General features: G+C 40.3%; 1 protein-coding gene across 6 annotated transcripts in view; it reads right to left on the reverse strand.

The window, feature by feature from the left end:
- Positions 1-22,728, reverse strand: part of ZDHHC21 (zDHHC palmitoyltransferase 21) — a 45,236-nt gene extending 22,508 nt beyond the window's left edge. The window contains exons 1-7 of one of the 6 annotated variants that reach the window (XM_074812383.1): positions 22,598-22,728; positions 19,657-19,750; positions 19,352-19,407; positions 15,779-15,982; positions 14,877-14,975; positions 10,287-10,398; positions 8,552-8,690 (exon numbers count right to left, since the gene is read on the reverse strand). In XM_074812383.1, coding sequence (XP_074668484.1) covers positions 8,552-8,690; positions 10,287-10,398; positions 14,877-14,975; positions 15,779-15,932 — 504 coding nt within the window. In that variant the 5' untranslated portion in view covers positions 15,933-15,982; positions 19,352-19,407; positions 19,657-19,750; positions 22,598-22,728. Of the gene's footprint in view, positions 1-8,551; positions 8,691-10,286; positions 10,399-13,531; positions 13,594-14,876; positions 14,976-15,778; positions 15,983-19,351; positions 19,408-19,656; positions 19,751-21,689; positions 21,829-22,597 lie in introns of those variants that run through there. The other 5 variants (XM_074812385.1, XM_074812382.1, XM_074812381.1 and 2 more) reach the window with 5 other exon arrangements.
- Between the last annotated feature and the right edge of the window lie 348 nt (positions 22,729-23,076).

Here is a 23,076-nt window from a genome sequence, read left to right on the forward strand (position 1 = left end):
TATTTAAGGTTTAGGAACAGATCAAGCTCAAATGGGTTATTCCTGGATCTTCCATCTCAAACTGTGCCAGATTGCTACACACAAGCTCCAGAACATAATAAAACCATTCTGTTAAACAGTCTGATTTATAAGACTCCTGTATCTTGACTCCCAGCCACAGAAAATTTAATTTCAACATCACCTCTTTTGTAATAAAAATAACATTCCTAGCCTGACTCTTGCAGATGGTACCTACAAAACCCAAGTATCTCTATTGGATTGGTCTCATTGTAATGCTGTCTATTATCCAACATAAACCTATCTTCACCTTTTAAATTTTGCCCTTAAGTGGATTATTGTAACTTTAGATATGGGTGCACAACCCAGTTGCCTCAGGGTACAGGAGAAAATGAATTTACTGTATCAGCTGCTCTGGAAAGCCTGCTCTCACCCAGCAGAAAATATGAAAAGTGTAAGAGAGTTTTATAGATCTTTTTCAAAGGATAAAACACCTTATTTTTATCACAGGAAAACATTTGTATATGGCAGTTACTGTACTGCAAGTTCACACCCCATCTTACCCTTTGATAATGAGTTAACACACACATTCTCTTATTTATAAGTTACAATTATGTTCTCAAGGCTGTCTTTTGAATGTACACATCTGTTTTTCCACTTAGAAAAGCAAGATCACAGCAGGAAACTATTAAAACCTTTCAAGTAAACTTTAAATTACAACCAGAACATAAAAGTGAACTGAATGAAAAAAAACCTCACTGCTTTTGAACTTTCCTTCTTTACGTTCAACCAGTAGGACTTAACAAAGAGGAATTCTTAGATTCAGGAATATTGGGTTTTAATTATACAGAGAATAGTTAAAGCAAATTATATTTAGTAAAAAAGTGAGATCTTAGATTTAAATTATATCCATGAAGGTTCAAAATATAAACCCAGGAAAAAAGCTTATACTGGCTACTAAAGCTGTGAAGAAAGACAGTATTTAATGAACAAGTAGAAATCTCTAGTTAACCAGCTAAAACAAAAAGCAAACCCCACCAGTCTTTTCTGAACTGGTAAGCCAGCTCTTGTTAGTATTGGCCTTTCTTGCTGCTATAGAAAATGCATGCTTCATTTCCATTTTTTTAAAAACTCTTCTTAGTTAACAAGTTAATTCAAAGTTAAATCAACTCAAAATAAAAGCATTCACATAATCTTTATTCCCCTTTCCACCATCCCACCAAAGCTTTAAAGAAAAGCAAGGTAAGACACAAATTCTAATAGCTGTAAAACACTTTCTCTTCATATCTTCATAAATATGTTGTTTTATTATATCAGAAATGTTTTAATGTATTCAAACTCGACAGAAAACAGCGGAAGAAGAGTAGAGTGCCAACAGTGAAGTCACACTCTGGATCTAGCATCACATTAGAAAAAACTTTATAACACAGCTCTTAAAACTCTAATTAGAAGAGTTCCTTCCTTCTCTTGAGCATCATCTTCAGCAGGAAGAAGAGACATCACCCAACACATGAAACAGAAAATCCTAGCATAAGAAAGGCAGATTGCATTTGCATTTGGCCCTTCTAACCCATGTTAAAACTAGAGGTACAGAAAAGGAAAGACTTTTCATACTGAAGTGAAGACCAAGGAATGCTACTCTGTCTTTCCTTCCTTCTGGAAAGATGAAAGTATCTATCGCAAAAGACTGGGGATGCTGAATTACTAGTGAGAAGAGGTGGCATCACCAGTGTTTTTTCCAGCCATTACACAATCCTAAGGGAATCAAAGTCTCTGAGGCAACGACGACCTGGAAATCAATACTGAGCTCTCACCTAGTAATCTGTACAGACAGAACAGCATTTTTCTATAAAAAACCAAAGCATATGCAGGAATAGAGTCTTTTGGTAATCAGACCTTAATAACAGAGCTACTTTCACAATTCTGCATTGAAATAAAAACATGTGACTCCATGAAAATAGAAAAAAAAGACCATTTAAAAAAAAACATTTAAATCACAGCAATAATAATTATTATGGTGATGATAACAATCATAATACATTTTGGATGTTGCTGCTTTACATAAAAGCTCAACCCAATTTATTTTTATTATTCCTTCTCAGACCTTACAAGAACATTTTTCCCCTCTAAGAAAACCAATCAAAACTATAATAAATCAACACCCAACACTAGTCAGTAATTAATCAATCCCTCTTTCAATGCATTTTGAACAGATCCTCTTGTTCAAACACCATTTAGGACTCACCAATCTCAGTGCAGTGTGAGTAATGAGACTGCCTGCCCCCACAAGCTCCAAAATCACACTATCTGTGCTAAGAGAAAGAACTACACAGACTGAGCCACAAAGCATAAGTACATATAAGCTAACATCACCAATGCATGAATTCTCATGGCACAATAGGGTTTTGTCCCATAGCAGTTTTCTTCCACATTGGGCCAGGCTGACACATGCGGTCTTGCCACTGTTAAATGCACAGTTTTAACCATGTGAGAGCTGCCCTTCAGATAGCCCCTTTTCTCCTCTCCTTTTGTCAGCATCACAACCTAACTGCTCTGTCAAAACTTCAGTTCACATGGGTAGCTGCCGTTGTCTTTCTACTTAGCATTTCATACACAGCTCAGACCGTGCCCTCCCTCTAGGCTGTTGCCTGTTCTAAAGGTTTTTAAGTTCCCTTTAGCCGCTACTTCTATCCATCCAGCCAAACTGCAAGGATTCTTGGCTACTTATAAAAATGGATAGAAACGTGTACAATAGAAACTTGTCACAAAATAAGAAACAAAGTGTAAGTCTGTAGGATTATGTTGAGGAATGGATTACAAACCATGAGATCTGGCATCTTTACGCTAACAAGCAATACCAAAACATTCCACAGGAAGCCTGTCTCTGACGGATTCACGTGGGACTTCCTCAACCCCATGGCAGAATACATGACATGTCTTCATTTGTGAGCATCAAGTGTTATGGATGACCCCACCGATGAATGCTACCATTGACTAGGAAAACAGCTATTACAGCTTCATGCTACCATACCGGAGAGAGATCAAAAACAATGATGGGTCCAGCTCACTCAAGCTCATAAGCAATGATATGACCACTGCTTCCAAATTCAACTTTCTTTTTACCCTGCTAACAACTGAAAAAAAGGCATGCAAACATTTAACAGGTCCCTGACATTCCAAGTATTGGGTTATTATTTTCAAGGGTTTACAGTATTCCTTTAAAAACAGCACACTCTTTACAGAGGATAGAGCTTTCACCAGGACCAACAGAGTTCTATTGTATCTGTTCCAGAAGAGACATGGTGAAAAACAACCTACATAAATTTTTATTTACAATGTAAGATTAATTTATTCAATCTTGATTCTTTACTGAAATATGATATACACAGAAATTAATATACTAACAAAATATATTAAGAGACTTTATCTTTCTCTTGGGGAAGAGATATCTCATGTAACACATGTTAACCTGATCGTCTATTCTCAGTTGCAAATGCCGAGGATGTTTGTCCCAGTCTGGTGAAGTCAGTCTATCAACTTGGCTATCATAAAAACAGTGTAGAATATAGAATACAGCCAGGCTGTTGGATTCAGAAAAGCTAAACAAAAAATAGAGACTCCAGGTTTTGCAGAGAGAAAGAAGGAGAGGTACAGGAGAAAATCCACTCATGTTTAAAAAAAAAAAAAAATTTAATTCACATTCTGTATGTCATTTCATATCCACATACTAATGGATAACTGCAGAACGGGGAACAAAATTAAACTAGAGCAAAGGGGTTTAGGTTTTTATATGTCAGTGGTTTTTGCTATGACAATCATTCTAGCAACATTTCTAGGAAACAGAATATATCAGCAAAACTTCTTTTGATGAAAAGATTAAAAACCTGCTATGAATTAGGTAGAATATACTGCCAAAACATTTATTTTTGCTTCTACTTGACCAGCTGTGTCTAGAACCTGTGACAGCACAGCCATGTAGAGAGCAACTATGTAGTCATGAGAAGACTAGTATTTATTCTTCTCATCTCACTATCCACAAGACTGAATACTTCCTCAAAGATACAGACTTCCTGACCTTAATGTTTTTTAATGAAGATAAAAAATTAAGAACATTTCACTCTTAGCCTCTGAAAATCACCAAAGCTAGCAGAGGAACTCATATGCTGCTTTATTCGAATTATATATTTTTCTTCTGCTAGGATCTTACATAGACAATTTAATTACCATTTCCTTCTTTTCTAGCAGTAATTGTACTCCTCCTGCTGGACAAACAGAGGCAATAACCACAATTCATCTTTCTGAGGGTGTATAAATTACAGGAGCCAAGAATACTATGAAGCAATGTTCTGCTGTAAGACCTGAAGTAGAAAGATTGTATCTTTATTGAATTGCTACCTCCATTAGCTTTAAAGCTATCACCCTTACCTTAACATACGTAATTTAAAATGTTTGGAGTTAGCTCTTTAAAAATAAAAACACAAGTTTTCATTCAGAAGGAAATACTAATGTACATAGAGTGATCGTATTTTCATAATGCATTAATCAGCACTGTGATAAAAAGATTACTTCACAACAGCATTAAAAGCAATTTCAGTTATACAGCTTCTGTCTTATGTACTATTTTATATCCAAAGAATAAAAATTAAGATGAAGGCACACCGCCAAAAAATTCACAAGTATTTTTAATGAGCAGGAATAAGCTAATTCCAGATGGCTGTTTAGAAAAAATTACCCAGTTTTTTGAATCTGTGCTGAACACTGACCCCTGTCAATTTTGAAAATGTAAGCTCCTGGTTACAGGCAGAATTTCAACAAAGAATAGTGCTTCCATGAAAGGTAGAAGGTACTGTGGTCTCTGGAATGCTGTGGTATTTCAGCTTTAATTAATATACAAAGACTGAAAGAATCTTGCAGGATGCTTACCTAAAAATCTAACTAACAGTAAGCAAATCTTCTCACTGGTCCTGCTCATTTGATGTCAAAATGACATAATTCTGGCAAATTATTCTGTGGCACAAAGTTATATGGCATCATATCCTTAGCAACACTTAAAAAAATCAGCTCAATGGGGCTCTGATGCCATCTCCCAGGCAGATATATTAACTAGACACCCAAACAAATTATTACTGATTTTCCGTGCTTCTGTGTGTGCCTCCCCAATCCTGCAGCTGAAAAACTGAGAAAGCTAAATACTATTCAGTGTAATACTAGACTTAACAAAGGTCTGAAGGGACCAGAACTGCTGTGTCTACTAAGTTTTCTATAAGGTTTAAACATATTTATCTGAGGCACAGAATGTTATATACTATAACATAGATACAGTTTTTCAAAATGAAGAGAGTCACTTGAAGTGTCTACATATGCAAATTGATAAAGCCAAAAACCCCACAGCTAAATCAAAACAAAATACAACAAAGTACACCATTTTTTTCCATGACTCTGTAAATTTAGGCAGCCAAACATGGGAACCTGATCCACTCCTCAGGCAACTATGGGTTACAATAATTATTGCGTATGTATTCTGCCTCCTAACCTGTCCCATCTTCTAAAGGATAGATATTCAAAATAGGTCTTCCTCCAAAAGACTTGAAATTAACCCAGTTAAACCATCAGGAACAAAGTTTTATATATAACTTTCATATATAAAAATAACTATTTATTATTACCTTTTTAGAGGTTGTAAACTGTCTGAAGTAAACATGATTTTCCTTTTCCTCCCTTGCACAGACCATCTCCAAGCAAATAATTTGGTTCCCTTTCATTCTCCTTTTAAAAAGCAAGGTTAATAAATAGAACTTGGGTTCATTATCTAAACACGGTGTAATTACTTAAATTTGAGCATTCAGGAGACTCTCACAATAAAAAGGAAATATTCTACCATGAAATTACACTATTAGAGAAGCAATTTCTGTCAATTTCATACAAAGATTTTAACTTTGGAAAATAACACTCTTTTAGAAGCACTGCAATACCCAATCCAGTATCACTGAGAAGCCTTTGTGTTTGAAACCTGCAAACCCTGTGCATGGGAAGCCTTCAGAATACAGAAAATATAAGATTACTCTGTCAAGAAATGTAGTAGGTTAACTTAGTGTATAAATTAAAAACAAGTTTACAAAGCTACTGAAACTAGAAGCAAAGTAATTTACCCTTAGTTACCTTTCAAAAATATTAACATTCCAAAAACCCAAAATGTAACATATCAGTAAGAAATTTTACTTAGATGACAGATTTCTTCACTAATACAGAAAGACTGCAATTTCGTATCCCTTTAACTTGACTGCACCTACAACAAATCAAAATAACTCCCTCAAACCTCACAATGCCTGTAAAACAAAGTGAGTATGAAAAGCCCATCTGCAACAAACTGGAAACAAAATGACAAATGTGAAACACATTTAACAGGTCTGTCTCAGTTTACAGCGCAGTAACAGACAACAAATTTTTCTCTTTTCTGTATTTTTAGAGTTCCGGTTTCAGCTTGGATAGAGTTAATTTTCTTCCTGGTAGCTGGCACGGTGCTGTGGTCTGGATTTAGTGTGAGAATAACACTGATAACACACTGATGTTTTAGTTGTTGCTAAGTAGTGCTTATCCTAAGGTAAGGATTTTTCAGTTTCCCGTGCTCAGCCAGCGAGCAGGTGCACAAGAAGCTGGGAGGGAGCACGGCCAGAACAGGTGACCCAAACTAGGCAAAGGGATATTCCATACTGTAGAATGTCATGCTCAGTACATAAACTGGGGGGGAGTTGGCTGGAGGGGGGCAGATCGCTGCTCAGGCATTGCTCAATGGGTGGTGAGCAGTTGCATTGTGCATCACTTGTCTTTTCTTGGGTTTTATTTCTCTCTCTCTTTCTGCTATATTAATTTTCATTACAAATATTATTACTTTATTTTAGTTATTAAACTGGTCTTATTTCAACCCATAAGTTTTACTTTTCTTTCCTGATTCTCTTCCCACTCCCACCAGCAGGAGGGAGGAGTGAACAAGCAAGCTGCATGGTGCTTAGCTGTCAGCCAGGGTTAAACGAAAACAAATGGAAATATTCACATAGATGAAAAAACTTTAAAATTAAATTCCTTTAGAATGGAAGTTATTTTAAGAGAAATTTGCAAAAAACCTCAACTTTGGTATGTTCCATGTAATAAAAAGTTGTTAACTATAAACTTGAATATAACACTGTTATCAGTTCTGGATGATCCAAGGAGTAGTCTTCCTACATTTTCAGCTCTCCTTTGACACATCATCTTCACATACACTTTCTTGCGAACATCACATCCACTGCAGACTGATATGGGAGCAAGTAAGAAGTTTGGAAGGCTATGCCCCATTCTTTTGCAGAAATAGAACTTTTCAGGAAGTTTAATACTGTTACTTCATACCATTTAGGATACAAAACAATATAACAAACTTAAGCTGTTCAACCAAATGGAAAATGGGACTTGCCTTACCCATAACCAAGGCTTCAGCAGCCTTGAAAGATGGGTGTGACATCATCAGCAGAGAGTATGCTGGGGTGTCTCATCAACATGGAATAAAAAATCTGCAGCACTTCGGTACTTGGAAAAAACCTCAACAAAATTTAAAGTACACTACAACTCCTGGGATGGTCTTAGACTCTTCACTTACCTAATTTTGAATATGTTTTAAACTTGTTTTCTAGGTTTTTCTCTTTATTGTGTTTATATTTGTTATAGTCCAGTACAAAGTCCATTTCAGATAGAAGTTTTTATGCTTCCTTAGGCATAAATTCTCATAACACTTTCTGCAAAAGAAAATCACCCTTGCTGTTCTAGCACTTTCAAGCATTCAGCAGCTATCAAGAAAACCTCTTGAATATTCTGAACATTACAGATAATAGACAAAAATGAGCACCAGACACAGAGACTTCATAACTTCAGTTTCATAATGGAAGAAACTCCTAATTTTTTACTCTATTCCAATCCATAAGTCCATTTTCTCTGTGTGTTCAACTGTGTTTTGCTGATGCCAAGATGCTGAAATATGATAATGGCATAGAGTCCAAGTAAAACAAACTGAACTTAATTCTCCCTTAAGCCACATGACCTTTTCAAGGCAACACAAAGTATAGCTTCAAAACCAATGTACATTTTTCTCCTTTCACAATGATCATATGTTTTTTTCTCATTTTTCTGGCAGTATCAGCATTTTTAAACAGGGACTTAGAATACATGCTCTGCATAAATTTACTTTGGAGAAAGTAAAAAGAAATTTGAATACACCTAAAGTAGTTACCTTGCTTCTTCCCAGTATTCATGAATCACTTCTGAAGGAACATAACTGGTTCTGTCGTCCTTTCCTAGACTTCTAAGAAAACTAATGTTGTGTTTTTAACACAGAAATCATATACCCTTTTAGAATGATATTTTGTTACTTACCATAAATCAGTTTGCTCACTTGATAACATACATCTAGTTGAACTCTCTTTACTGTCAACAACTGAGCCAGCAGAATTGTAGTAACTAGATACCAAAATAAATTACATTGCAGTACTAGCTATTTATTCACTTCATAGAGAAAACAGATTCTTACCCAGTTTTCTTTTTTCAGAGGCAAAAAGTAGTAGTAATGGCAGAAATCAAGTATCAGTGTATAGGAACTAAGGATCTGAGTGTAGAAACACAGCTGTAAAAACAGCCAATGATTGTCTTCACCAACACAATTATTAATCCTGCAGAGAAACAAAGTGTATATATAAAGGCAGAAATATAAAGCCTTTAACACTGCAGTTATGATACTGTGAATAAGAGAAGTTATGATTATTTATGGAGCAAACATAAGAACTACTGACCAATCACTCCAATTTTAATCAAAGTGATGTTCTGTATGTTAGAAATGGCAGTTACTGTAAAGAGTGGTTTCCTTACACTGCCACCTGAAGCGTAGGTTGACTTACTGAGATCACTGCTTAGAACAGGAGACATATATCTCTGTATCTTCATAGAGTAAAGATACTCCTACAACTTGAAGGAATAATCAAGTAAGAAAATTATTTTTATAAACTCTGCAAAATTTCACAGTAATACATATCATCTCCTGCTACTCAACACATTTCACTCATTGTGAACTATGTAGAGTCCAAAAACTGGAAATGCAAATGAATGGTTTGAAATAAATGTGATCACAGGGTACCCCAATGACAAATAAGCATGACTTAGGAAGGAGCCTAAGACACAGAAGACTAAACAGGCATCTCTATTCAGAAACTCCTTCTGTATACTCTAACATAAAGGAGTAAAGGAATCACAAGGATTCTAGAAATATTAAGTATGATATTCAAAACCTTTGAAATCTAGGTCTAGTCTGCTTCACAGAAGTTACACTGATGCAAAAAATGCAGTCAGGGTGCAATTTCATACAAGCATTGGCACAGACATCAGTACCAAGCTAAGCCACAATGACAAAAACACTATGCTGGCACTATTTTCTTAAGTAGCGATTGACAAAAAGGGTAGTTTGAAAAATGGCTAAATCAACATAGGACGATCCTGATGTCAACTCTGTCCTCTGCAGTTCATCACTGCAGTCTTGCTGGAAATGATATCTCAGAACTATTGACAGAAATGTTTACTTTAATTTTAAGCTACAAACAATCAGTTTAAATAGAGAATTTTAGCCAGATTAGTTCATTTTGACTGAACTAGTTAGAGAACACTAAAATAAGCAATTTCACTCACAAAATTGGAGAGCTTATGGCAAGTGGGGCATGGTATGAGTCAATAATATTTTCTAATCAGCACAGCCATTCGGTAAACCAAAATCCCAAAACTGTCTGAAACCATGATCTATTTTTATTACTATAAAGAGCATCCCCTCCTATGTTGAAATTGTAATCTTTTATTTCAATCCAAGAAACATAAAAAACTGAAAAAGTGTAGTCTAAATTACTACAAAAAATATTTTTTTCCAGCATCAGAAACTAAATTGCAACAAATGAAATAAATCTGCAATGCACCAGTTAATTATGTTGAGATCAGTTTAGGAGTAAAAATTCCAAGTCTTTAAACAAAACATGTGAGTTTTCCAAAACTATATGGCATATAACAATTTGACAATGATAAAATGTTACACTGCAACAGTTCTTACTGTCAGTTTTACTTGTAGACATAAGGAAGTCTCAAAGCTGTTCTTTCCCTGCTCTAAATGTCTAAATGATTAAGCACTACTGTGAAAGAAATATGACAAATGAGCAACAGTCAAGACCATGGACTTTGAAATGATTCACTAGAACAACAGCAGATTGTTGGAACAAATGTCCTGATCTTACCATGGACAGTGGTGATCCATCCTTCTCACACAATGTCCACAACGACTGCAATGGTGTGAACGCTTTGGTCTCATCATATTGCATTTGTTACATAATTCCCAATATTCTCTTTCTAGGTGAAAATTTAAAGACACCTTAGAGGGATTTAAACTCACTACAGCATGCTTGTGATAAATCTATATGCTAGTGATTCAAAGAGAAAAAAAATCATACCGTAATGTGATCAGGGTAAGCAGCATACAAAAAACTTTTTTCCCACTGCCACCTTAATTAAACTGGAAGATATTACTGCCACTCTGTGCCAGTTTTCTGCTCCAAAATCCTCTCTCCTCCTATATATTTCTAAGGAGTAATTATTACAGCACAAAAGCTGTCACTCAAACAACGAAGACCGTAATTCAATTATTTTCTTACACATCTACTGTGAAAAAACTATTTGCTAGACAGAATCATCACAGAACCTCACTGTCATTCCAAAACCTCCTGAAGAAATACTGCTACTCAGATTTGTAAAAGCTAGTTAACTAAAATAAAATACATAAGGAACACTTCAGGAGCATCTTCCATCTCAAAGCATTTCATGACATACATCTTACAACATGCAATTTTACACATAAGACAACCACAGAACAGATAGAGGATAAGCTTGTATTTAAAAATATACACTATTTTCGGGTGCCCAGTGTGAGATTCTTTAAGCTGATCTCCAGAGATACTGAGAAGCTGAAACCACTAGAAGCCACTATTGCTCAGTTTAGCTATTATTTCTCTCAAATTGCACCACCCATATTAGAGGAAGCCTTTGAAAACAAGAATATAAATCATGTATTCAGAAGGTTCATCTTCACGTGGGAAACAAATTGCACCAATGCTGTTATACTTCCATTCACAAAAGCATATATTTTCTGTCTTTAAGGAAAATAGGTGCATGAATGAGAATCTTAAATACTTTGACTGGTTGTTTCTATCTAAATGGAACTTTTTTTTGATGCAGAGAAATTTCTTACATCCCGGGGGAAAAAAAAAAAGCTTAGTTTTTACAGTAGGGCATTCTGAAATTTTATATGGTAAAGCACTGTCCTATGTAAACAAAGTAACATTAAATTTAGCACTTCTGAGCCACCTGCAGGCAGCTCTAGTCTTCTCTTTCTTGCTGCAAAATAAGATTCAGACACTGGAAGTAAAGAAGCCCAGTATCTGAAACCATTAAACTTGCAATAATGCCAGATGGAAACTGATTTATAATCTGTTCCCATAAATTCAGAGTCACCAAGGTGTCACTCCCTAATAGGGTACCTACCATCAGAGTTCAGAAACACCCCAATCTCATTTTTTAATACAATTTATACTACACAAAAATGTGTCTTCCTGTCAACGTAGAGAGTACCAGAGAAGTAAAGTTCTACTTTAGAAAGTACAAAACCCCTGATATAGCACACACTAAATCACAGTATCAATGTCACAGTCAAGCCTAAGTGTTCCATCTTCAGAAGTATCTATAAAGTATCATTGCTGTATGAAATGAATGGAGCATGAAGAGGTTGGAGAGCTAGTCAAAGGGATCCCTTAAAACAGAAAGGAACTTTTATGCCCAAAGGGAAATTTTACTGGTCCTGGTATTTTGCAGGTAAATGAACATTCAGTCATAAATGTAATTGTCTGTAACTGTACTGAGTGTCTTCATTCTCCTGCTCGGGTTGCAGAATCCACACTGTCTTTCCTGCAGCAAGAACTCTGACTGCAGAACCTAAGTCTGAGCCACCTTTCATTTTACCATATCAAAGGAGCAGAAAGTACACGAACATGACATTTTCTGTGATATTTCACATATGAATCCCAGGGAGATACATCCCTTTCTACTATCTGCCACCTAATTTGTTCACATTGTAAAATCAGTGCTGAGGCTAAACAAATCATATTTCCAAAGACATCATCCTAGATTCTAATATCAGGAAGAGTAAAAGTATTTTCTGTTAATGTGACAAAGCTCATGCTGTTTAATGGCCCTACTCCATTCTAAACTATTATGTAAAACTCTGTGCATTAGGCAAGAACCTTAAGAGCATCAAACAGTTCATAAAAATATAGACTTTCTCTGTGGAGAACTACGGAATCACAGAATCATCAAGTTTGGAAAAGACCTTGAAGATCATCTAGTCCAACCATTAACCTAACACTGACAGTTCCCAACTACACCATATCCCTCAGTGCTATGTCAACCCGACTCTTAAACACCTCCAGGGATGGGGACTCCACCACTGCCCTGGGCAGCCCATTCCAACACCTAACAACCTGTTCTGTGAAGAAATACTTCCTAATATCCAGTCTGAACCTTCCCTGGTGCAACTTGAGGCCATTCCGTCTTGGCCTATCACTTGTTACTTGGTTAAAGAGACTCATCCCCAGTTCTCTGCAGCCTCCTTTCAGGTAGTTGTAGAGGATGATGAGGCCTCCCCTCAGCCTCCTCTTCTCCAGACTAAACAACCCCAGTTCCCTCAGCAGCTCCTCCTACGACATGTGCTCCAGACCCTTCACCAGCTTCGTTGCCCTTCTCTGGACACGCTTGAGTAATTCAATGTCCTTTTTGTAGTGAGGGGCCCAAAACTGAACACAGGAATCGAGGTGCGGCCTCACCAGTGCCGAGTACAGGGGTAAGATCACTTCCCTGTCCCTGCTGGCCACGCTATTGCTGATACAAGCCAGGATGCCATTGGCCTTCTTGGCCACCTGGGCACACTGCTGGCTCCTGTTCAGCCGGCTGTCAGTCAACACCCCCAGGTCCCTCTCTGACTGGCAGCTCTCCAGCCACTCCTCCCCAAGCCTGTACCGCTGCTGGGGGTTGTTGTGGCCCAAGTGCAGCACCCGGCATTTGGCCTTAGTGAAACTCCTCCAGTTGGCCTTAGCCCATCGCTCCAGCCTGTCCAGATCTCTCTGCAGAGCCTCCCTACCCTCGAGCAGATCAACACTCCCACCCAACTTGGTGTCATCTGCAAACTTACTGAGGGTGCACTCGATCCCCTCGTCTAGATCATCAATAAAGATGTTAAACAGGAGTGGCCCCAAAACCGAGCCCTGGGGGACACCACTCATGACCGGCCGCCAACTGGATTTAACTCCATTCACCACAACTCTCTGGGCCCGGCCATCCAGACAGTCTTTTACCCAGCAAAGCGTGTGCCCATCCAAGCCACAAGCAGCCAGTTTCACCAGGAGAATGCTGTGGGAAATGGTGTCAAAGGACTTACTGAAGTCAAGGTAGACAACATCCACAGCCTTTCCCTCATCCAATAAGCAGGTCACCCTGTCGTAGAAGGAGATCAGGTTTGTCAAGCAGGACCTGCCTTTCATAAACCCATGCTGACTGGGTCTGATCATCTGGTTGTCCCGCAGGTGTTGTATGATGGTACTCAGGATGAGCTGCTCCATCAGCTTCCCGGGCACCGAAGTCAAGCTGACAGGCCTGCAATTTCCCAGATCATCCTTCCGACTCTTCTTATAGATGGGCGTCACATTGGCCAATTTCCAATCTGTTGGGACCTCCCCGGTCAGCCAGGACTGCTGGTAAATGATGGAAAGCAGCTTGGCGAGCACCCCAGCCAGCTCCTTCAGCACCCTCGGGTGTATCCCATCTGGTCCCATAGACTTGTGTGTGTCTGTGTGATGCAGTAGGTCACTGACTATCTCCTCCTGGATTGTGGGGGGGTCGTTCTCCCAGTCTCTGTCTTCTGGCTGAGCAGGCTGGATTCCCTCAATACAACTAGTCTTGTTATTAAAGACTGAGGTAAAGAAGGCATTAAGGACCTCAGCCTTCTCCTCATCACTTGTTACCATGTTTCCTCCTGCATCTAGCAGGGGATGGAGGCTCTCCCTGTCTTTCTCTTGCTGTTGACATACTTATAGAAACATTTCTTGTTGTCCTTGATTGCTGAAGCCAGATTAATTATTAGTTATTAAGTTTTCAAATTTCCTCCAATTTCTGGAGCATCTGATATCATATAGGAATTGTGGGATAAATTCACCAGGACAGAAGGAATTCTCACGTTAAGTTGCTGCTCTATTGCAATGCAATATAATTAGTATCACATTTGTTTGGTTAACAGCCCATAAGCCACTGGAAAAAAAGTGTAAAAAAGGCACAGGTAAAATCCAGCTTAAGAGTACCTTCTACCACCACTTTCAACATCTTATAAATTTACTTAGAAAAAAAGCTGTAGAATTATAATGACTAATCATCCTTAAACATTGCTTATTAAATATTACCAAGTTAGAAGTATACGCAGTATGTTTGAAAGCCTAGAATGCAAAACAATTCTTCCCATGGAAAAATTTCCTAGCAGAAGTTCCTACATAACTAAACTTCTGATGGAATACAGGTTTTGAAAAAGAAGTTTTGAGTCTACACAAGGGAAAGCACTGGAAATATACCAGTTAAAAACAGTGACATACCAATTTTAGTTTCATTAACAATATAGGCTTCAGCAGAGACAGCTTATGGTTTCCACCAAATCTCACAAAATCAAATTGATTCCTAATTCTTTTGAGGACATTACAATAATTTTTATTCAATTATATAGAAACAACTTGATGTACCTGTAATTGGTATCTTTGGGTTTTCAGGTAGTTTTCCTGGATCAGCTACTGAGGCTCTTAGTAATGAAGCTATACAAAACAATGAGCAGAAGTAATAACCTGAAAAAATAAATAAGCATTTGTTAGTCTTTTTCAGGTGTACAAAATATCTCTATACACTGCATCAAAAATACAGATGCTCCAGAACTGAGCTGGAAATTACTCAGCCTTCTCATTTAGTTCCAGATATATTTTTGGTACTATACAGTCTACTCCCCAGTCTTAAAAAGGGAGAGGAAAAGGTAGCAGTGAACACTGTTTTGACAGCACCAGCAGGATGCCACTATGACCTTACTACTGTATTTAAGAAGTTCCTCCACTGTCTTATCAAATAAGCACCAACCATTCTAGACCTCCAAGCCTCTATGTGAAAGGACATTCCCAATAGTCCACCCTCACTTTAAAAGTTGGTTCATTATAATTCAAGCCTTTTCCTCAGCAAAACCTACTAGCATAACTCATATTAGTTGACTCATCCAGGGATGTATGACAAAACTAACAAAACTCAGTTTGTCAATCATCAGTACTACCACCCCACATTCTGACAAGCACTAAGAGTTGTGGGCCTGAAATTCTCTGAAAAGTTCTAGCTACAGGATCTGAAAGCCATATTAATGCTTTTTCCACGTTTCCACACAAAAAAGTTTTACCATAACAGCTTTGAAATGAATTGTCTCAGCAGTTTGAATTTGAAATGAAGTGTCTCAGCTTCTCAGAACACAGAAATGTAGGATGCATCCCAGTACTCTTATCCTTTATCCTTCACCTTATTCTTTATTTTCTGACCTTTCTCACCTATGTTAACTACTACCTAAAGATACTATTTTACTAGTAGAAAAAAGGGCTAAGTTAAATTGACTTACACAAAATTGCCACAACTGAAATATGTCCCTCTTCATAGTGAGGAAAAAGGATGACTTTTGGAATGAAGATTGTATTGTACAGCCAGACAAAGATAATCAGGCCCATGCAGCACCAACCCTGAGGGTCAACCACAAAGTGAATTCGTCGTGCCATTGAACACAAACAGGTAATAATCTGTCATGACCCGGGAAGAAAATATTATCCTAGAGAGATAAATAAAATTTTAAAAAAGGAGTAAATTAACTAGTATCATGCAACCTACAGGATTCCATATACATTCAAATAGGAAAAAAAACAAAACAAAACCAAACCCTGTCAGCTATTGATTTAAGGAATTAAGTGAAAACCCACAGACATTTTGCATACACCATTCAAGCACCAGGAAGAGAAATATGATTTAATTAATTAGTTACATCTCAGTAAAAAGTAACTTTATCATGAAGATGCAAGTAAAACGAGTACCTGGGAAAACTATTCAGTAACAGATAAAGTAAGCAACTGTCAGACAGCTGGCAGCAGCAAAGGATATAAACATTAAAGAAGTCTCCCATCAGAAAGGTTGCAAAGCCAAGAAGGAATACAGGGAATGACTTACGTTATACCAGGATTCATCCCACCTATCTATCATAGTCTTCCAACTATATTTCAAGATTATTTTTTAAAAGCTTGTTTGTTAAAATAGTCACAAATTTCCCTAGAAAACTGTCATTTTCCCCTGCTTAACAGACCTCCTTCATGTCATTTATAGCAAACCAATAGCGGAGAGATCCACACTACCCTAACATCTTTCATGTAGATCATTAAGAGGTACCATACAATAGTGAGTTTTCTTACTATTAATCACACTTAAAACATCAAGGTTTCCATTCTGATAGTTCAGTATGCTGGGTTCTTTTTCTGGTTTAGGCTGAAGAAACCCCGCCAATCCTACAGTATGAACTTCAGAGCTTCATAAACTGACCTTCATAAAAATGCAGCAACAAGTCATAAGCTCTGTTCAGTAGAACCTTCAAGGGAAGGATTACTATTGTTACTTTTTTTGTCAGGCTGCATTCATGTATGTATCTTGATATTGCAACACGCACACAAACCCCAAACTATTCTCCTATCCATTAGTTTCTCCAATTTCTGGGCTTCAGGAAACTTGTCCGTTTCTGATGAACTTCCTTCCATGCCTTTGAACTTCTACTTGTGGCACTGAAATTTCGTTTATCAGTCAGACATCTCTGTTTCCAGGGGTTTTGATTACTTGTTTCATGTTTGTCTATCCTCACTTGCATTCACAATTTCTCTGCTTAATATTATCCACAAGTTTAATTGTCTTTTCTTCTTTTTCTAGATCTTTAATCAAAATCAGACCCAACTAAGCTGACATTTTTCACACCTCTCCTATGCACTATTTATCATAACCCTTTGTTTGCTGTCTTCCAGTACAAGTGTTTTCATTCAAGTATAGCAGAGTATTAAGTGCTTATTTTTATCTGAAAAATGCATCAAATTTGCTAACACTTGTTTTATAAATCCATGTGGCATACTGAATACAGCTACTGTGCCCTTAAAACTGTTTTTAAGTTCATGATAATCACAAAAACCTACTTAGGCCTATATTTACTATTCATTTTTAATTATACTATAAGTAGCATGCATGCACCCTAGTCTGTTGTATACCTGATATTAATATACTACACACATATGTACAGTCTCTAGATATATAAATGATGGAGTATTATACTCCTGAATCTGCGAGTTCTTAATGTGCCTCTGTTGTAAGTTAGCTTTGGCAACCAGCAGTTATAGAATTAAAAAACATTTTATATCCTTCTAAACGTGCACTTCTGAAGGATCTGTCTCATCAAGCAGACAAGCTGTGGGAGGAGGTGAGCAGACTGTACAACATCATGGATGCTGAAAAGGAGATGGACCAGATCCCCTCCAAGACTCTGCAGCTACAGGAAACCTCACTGCACTGAGGAGAAGCCAGCAGAGCCTTAACTTGTCAAGCTGGACACGGAGATAGATGCCAAGTCTGGTGAAGCCAGGGAGCTTGTGAGCTTTGGCACCAGGAGGACAGTTCCTGATCCGCTTGCAGCTCCGACCTACAGAGCAGGTTCTGAGCCCTGTCAGCAGGCAAAGACAGGGAGCTCTGTCCAATGAAGCCTCCGAATTGGATGTGCCCGAGTCCCGTGGCAGTGCGGGCAGGGTGGGGCAAGGCACAGTGGTGGGAAACTCCCTGCTGATGCAGGGACAGAGACACCGCTGCTGGCCCAACCTGTCACCTGGCAAGGCTTGCTGCCTGCCAGGGGCTTGGGTCCTGGATACTATGGAGAGGCTGTTACTGAGGCTGGTAGCTGTCTGGCCATCAGACTATTACCCTCACCTGCTCTTCCATATGAGCACCACGGATATAGCCAGGGGAGACCGGGAATGTGTCAAGCATAACTACATGGCTCAGAGGGTGTTGGACAATGCTTGATAGCCAGGTGGTGTCTCTTTTGTCCTGATGGTGAAGGGGAAGGCCTGGAGGAGGAGTAGACAGATCCTGCAGACCAGCAAGTGGTTGTGCAGCTCGTGTCAAAAGCTGGGATCCACCTTTACATCCACAGAACCTTTACAACCCACAGAACTGCTGGGGAGGGTGGGCAGGATCCACCTGACACTATATGGGATAAAAGCATCTTTACCAACAGGCCAGTCAATCTGCTAGGGGAAGGCTTAGACCAGGAACGATGAGAGAGGGAGGTAGTAACCTATGATCGATCAAGGCAGTGGTGGTTAGGGTTTGTAAGCAAAGAATGCAGGATGATGTGGACAATCATGTGGAGATCTTCTAATCAACAGAACAGAGGTGAAGTGGGGCCACACACACTACAGAAATACCACTTGGGTGTACTGGGATGGTATTAGGAAAGCCAAAGTCCACCTGAAGTTGAATCTAGTGAGGGATATGAAGTTCAAAAGGAAAGCCTTGTACACAAGCAGTGTACCTGGAAGGCTAGGGGAAATGTGGTCCTGCTATTAAATGGGCGGAGTACCTAGTGAAAAGGTACAAAAAGGTCAAAGCACCTTCTTTACCTTGGTCTTTCTGGAATCCCAGGCCCCTGAGACCAGTGGGAAAGTCTGCAGCAAGAAAGATTTACTCTGTGTGAGGGAGGATCAGATTAAGAAACCTTTAAACAAACTGGACATAACACTTCCATGAGACCTGATGAGATGCCACCATGAGTGCTGAAAGAGCTGGCCCTGTCATTGTGAGGCCACTCTCAATTATGTTTGAAAGTTTTAAGCTGGTGAGTGAGGTTCCAGAGGACTCAAGAGAGCAACTGCCAACCCTGTCTTCAAGGGCAAGAAGGAGGATCCAGGCAACTACAGGCCTGTTAGCCTCACCGTGACCCCTGGGAAGGTGAAACAAATAATATCAGAAACTGTTTCCAAACACAAGAAGGTGACTGGGAGTAGTCAGTGTGGATTTACAAAGGGGAAATCATGCAGACTGACAGAAACACAGAGGGCAAAAAAAACCAGAGGCAGAAACACTCCTGACTGCTGAGGAATCCACCTGTTTTCCATCTTACCAGAGCAGCAGAGATTCCATGACTTCACAGCACTTCCTCAGAAGGGGAAATAACAGCTCAACAAACAAAAGAGAGAGATATAAGTACTGAAATACTTGTTTCTGAGTGACCTAGTAAGTATAATGTGTGAGCAATTAGCAGCGAAATTCTGCAGAAAACAGTAAGAATGCTTTTATATATATACACACAATAGAAATATATCCCAGATTTTTATAACTCAGTGACTAACTTTTGCCTGCATGACATTATTCACTTTTATAATTAGAAAAACAAAGGAAAAAACACCACCTCACTCAAACCCATACCTTTGATGGCAAGTTCCACAAATAAGTTGGAACTATGCAGAAAAAGGCCCCATTCTCAAGAAAGGGAGATTCTTCATCATCTTCTCTATCTTTTCTGAAAGAGACAGAAAAGAGCATTATACTGAAACAACGATCATCACTGGTTTGAAAGGCATCATATCTGGAAAATAAAGGGATCTGGACAGGCTGGAGCGATGGGCTAAGGCCAGCTGGAGGAGTTTCAATAAGGCCAAATGCCGGGTGCTGCACTTGGGCCACAACAACCCCCAGCAGTGCTACAGGCCTGGGGAGGAGTGGCTGGAGAGCTGCCAGTCAGAGAGGGACCTGGGGGTGTTGATTGACAGCCGGCTGAACAGGAGCCAGCAGTGTGCCCAGGTGGCCAAGAAGGCCAATGGCATCCTGGCTTGTATCAGAAATAGCGTGGCCAGCAGGGACAGGGAAGTGATCTTGCCCCTGTACTCGGCACTGGTGAGGCCGCACCTCGATTCCTGTGTTCACTTTTGGGCCCCTCACTACAAAAAGGACATTGAATTACTCGATGTGTCCAGAGAGGGGCAACGAAGCTGGTGAAGGGTCTGGAGCACAGGTCGTAGGAGGAGCTGCTGAGGGAACTGGGGTTGTTTAGTCTGGAGAAGAGAAGGCTGAGGGGAGGCCTCATCGCCCTCTACAACTACCTGAAAGGAGGCTGCAGAGAGCTGGGGATGAGCCTCTTTAATGAAGTAGCAAGTGATAGGAAAAGAGGGAATGGCCTCAAGTTGCACTAGCTGTGGCTGTGAAAAGCTTCAGATTTACCAAAACATGACTGAGTCTCTCTTACATGATGAAAAATTGTTCTTGCCCTTCCAAAAATTACCTTTACTACAGGATGCCTGGACAGCATTTTTTCCTAACCCTTTTCCCTCTGCCCAATTCAGTTAATGTCATCATTAAGTCAGTATCTGTTCAGTACAGTCACCCCCAATATGACTTCTGATGTGACATCTACTGAATAATGAGACCAGAGAATGAGGCAGGCAGGCAGAAAGTCACTTCCAAGAAATGAGAAAGCTCTACAGTAACCAGAAATATTAACTTGAAATAGTGTTTTAACAGGCTCATTTGAATGCAAACTTCAATTCTGCATCAAGACAATTCATAAACCCAATACAAGCACTACTCAATTTCTTATCCTAAGAAGTATGAAACCAGCTCTGGTGACATCTTGCTCCTTACACTTTTATGGCTGTTGCACTGATACATAACTAGAAACCAGGATCCTATACATTCTGCCTCACCTTAGCCCTGGACTTCTACTTCAGTAAGAAAAGTAAGACTTGTGAGATCTGACTTCCAGAACCTTTTTCACAAATACTTTAACAAGTCCAGAATGACACAGATCAATAATTCATAGTATCGTTCACCGTGAAACACAATTTTAAGACTCCATGCAAACTGAACAATACTATGGTCTATAAAACACACTTCTGAAGTGAGGAAAACACCACTTTCTTAAAAAGATGCATTCTAAGCCATTCAGACAGAAAAAGGAATGGAGAGTAGAAGCAGGAGAGATACACTTGCTGTATAGTCGTGATAGCCAAGGCAAGGCCATAACAACCAACAGCTTCTGTCAATTTGTGGATCCAGCTGTGGTTTTAGATGTGACTTTCCTGAAATCTTAAGAATTACTGCCAAAAATTACCGATCTAAAACTAAAAATACACTTCACCAGGAAAAAAAAAAAAAAGTGGAACTAAATTATTTTCAACATTTTAAATAAATCACTTACATGTTGTTATCAAGTGTCAGAATTACCATTATCGTTCCTGAAGCTCTTCCATTTAACAAAACTAGTATCTGAATAACCAGTTAATACAAACAGCGGTATATTTTTGCCATGACAAAATCCCATGTACCTGGCACTGCACACGCTAATAGAGATGGTTGTTAGTAGAGACCTTGGCACTACATAGTTGCTAAGTGGCAGGTTGGTTAAGGTAGGCAAGAAATTCCCACCCAATTCTTTTTCATAGATAGGATCTTGCAAGACATACCTGTAAACACCTACTGCATTCATGAAAGATGTCACATGGGCCTGGACTGGGACGTGGCTTGATATTAATGTACACACACTATATCCTCACTGATCACAAATCCCTGCAAACTACCTTCACTGACTGCTGACCAAACAGCTGCTTGGAGACGGATAATATACGCTACTTAAGCACACCACTGCTTGGATCCTCAGTGCGAAGGGAACGAAGACCTAAATTTCATTTTACTAACTACCAGAGCTGGAAAATAAAAGTGTGAAACTCCTAAAGGTCAGAGGGCATTGCATTTCCTTGTGCTGTTTCTGGAGCACATAGCCAACAAAACCCACACACCTCTTCCACTACCACCTCGAAAGTGGCAAATGCCCTCCTCCTCACTTAGCAAAAAAAAAGCAGCACTGTGGAGCTTCATGAAAATGGTAACAGTATGTCTTTATTTCATAGACCCGGAGATACTCATGAAGTCTCCCTCCCGCAACTCTCTATAGGTAAAACCGCACTCCTGAAGTTAAAGCTAATACAGGTGAAGCAGACATCGGAGACTCGTAACGCAGATTTAATACGAGCACAGCCGACATCCAAGTCTGGCGGCAGGGAGGGCCCAACGCGCCCCGCAGAAAGCCCCCTGCCAGCCAGCCTGCCTTCCCAGCCTTCCCGGGACCGGGCCGACGCGGGCCCCGAGCGGCACCCGGCACTGGCCACTCCACCGCCGCAGGCAGGGCGGCTCCGGCCCCTCGGTGGAGCCCCCGCCTCGAGAGCAGCGCTCGGCCGCGGGGCGCTCGGCCGCGGGACCCCGCAGCGGCCCGCCCGCAGGGCCGCCCCTCACGCCCGGGACGGACGGGGGCTGCCCTGGGACCGCCCCGCCCTACCCCGCCGCCCCCCTCCCCAGGGCGCGAGGCGGAACCAACCGTTGGGCGAGGCCGGGAGGAGAAGGGAGGGGCCGCGGTCACGCGCCCCCCTCTCCCCCGCTCTCCATAGCAACCGCGGGGCCACCCCGGCCGCTCGCAGCACGCGCGCCCGCACGCGCCCAACCCTCGCCGCCGCGGCACCTTCCGCTTCCGTCGCCCGCGCCGCGCATGCGTGCTGAGGGCCCACGAGCGGCGGGGCGGGGCAGGGGCCTGCGGCGGAGGGTGGGCAGGCGGGCTGCCAGGCGGCTCCGCCCGGCCCCTGCCCGCACCCCGCGCCGCATTCCCCTCAGGGCTGGGCCGGGGGCTCCGCCTCGTAGCTGGGCTGTCGTGCCTCCTGGCGTTAGGATCGCCCACACAGGGGGGATGTGGGGTGTGTGCACTTGGCCTTCCCTGCGCAGGCGGGAGGGAGCCGCACTGAATGCATGGTCTGCCCTGCCCAACGAGAAGCTGTGGGAAACCTGTTTGCCATAGCCGCCTCA

The sequence above is a fragment of the Strix aluco genome, chromosome Z (genome assembly GCF_031877795.1).
Source record: "Strix aluco isolate bStrAlu1 chromosome Z, bStrAlu1.hap1, whole genome shotgun sequence".
Lineage (NCBI taxonomy): Eukaryota > Metazoa > Chordata > Aves > Strigiformes > Strigidae > Strix > Strix aluco.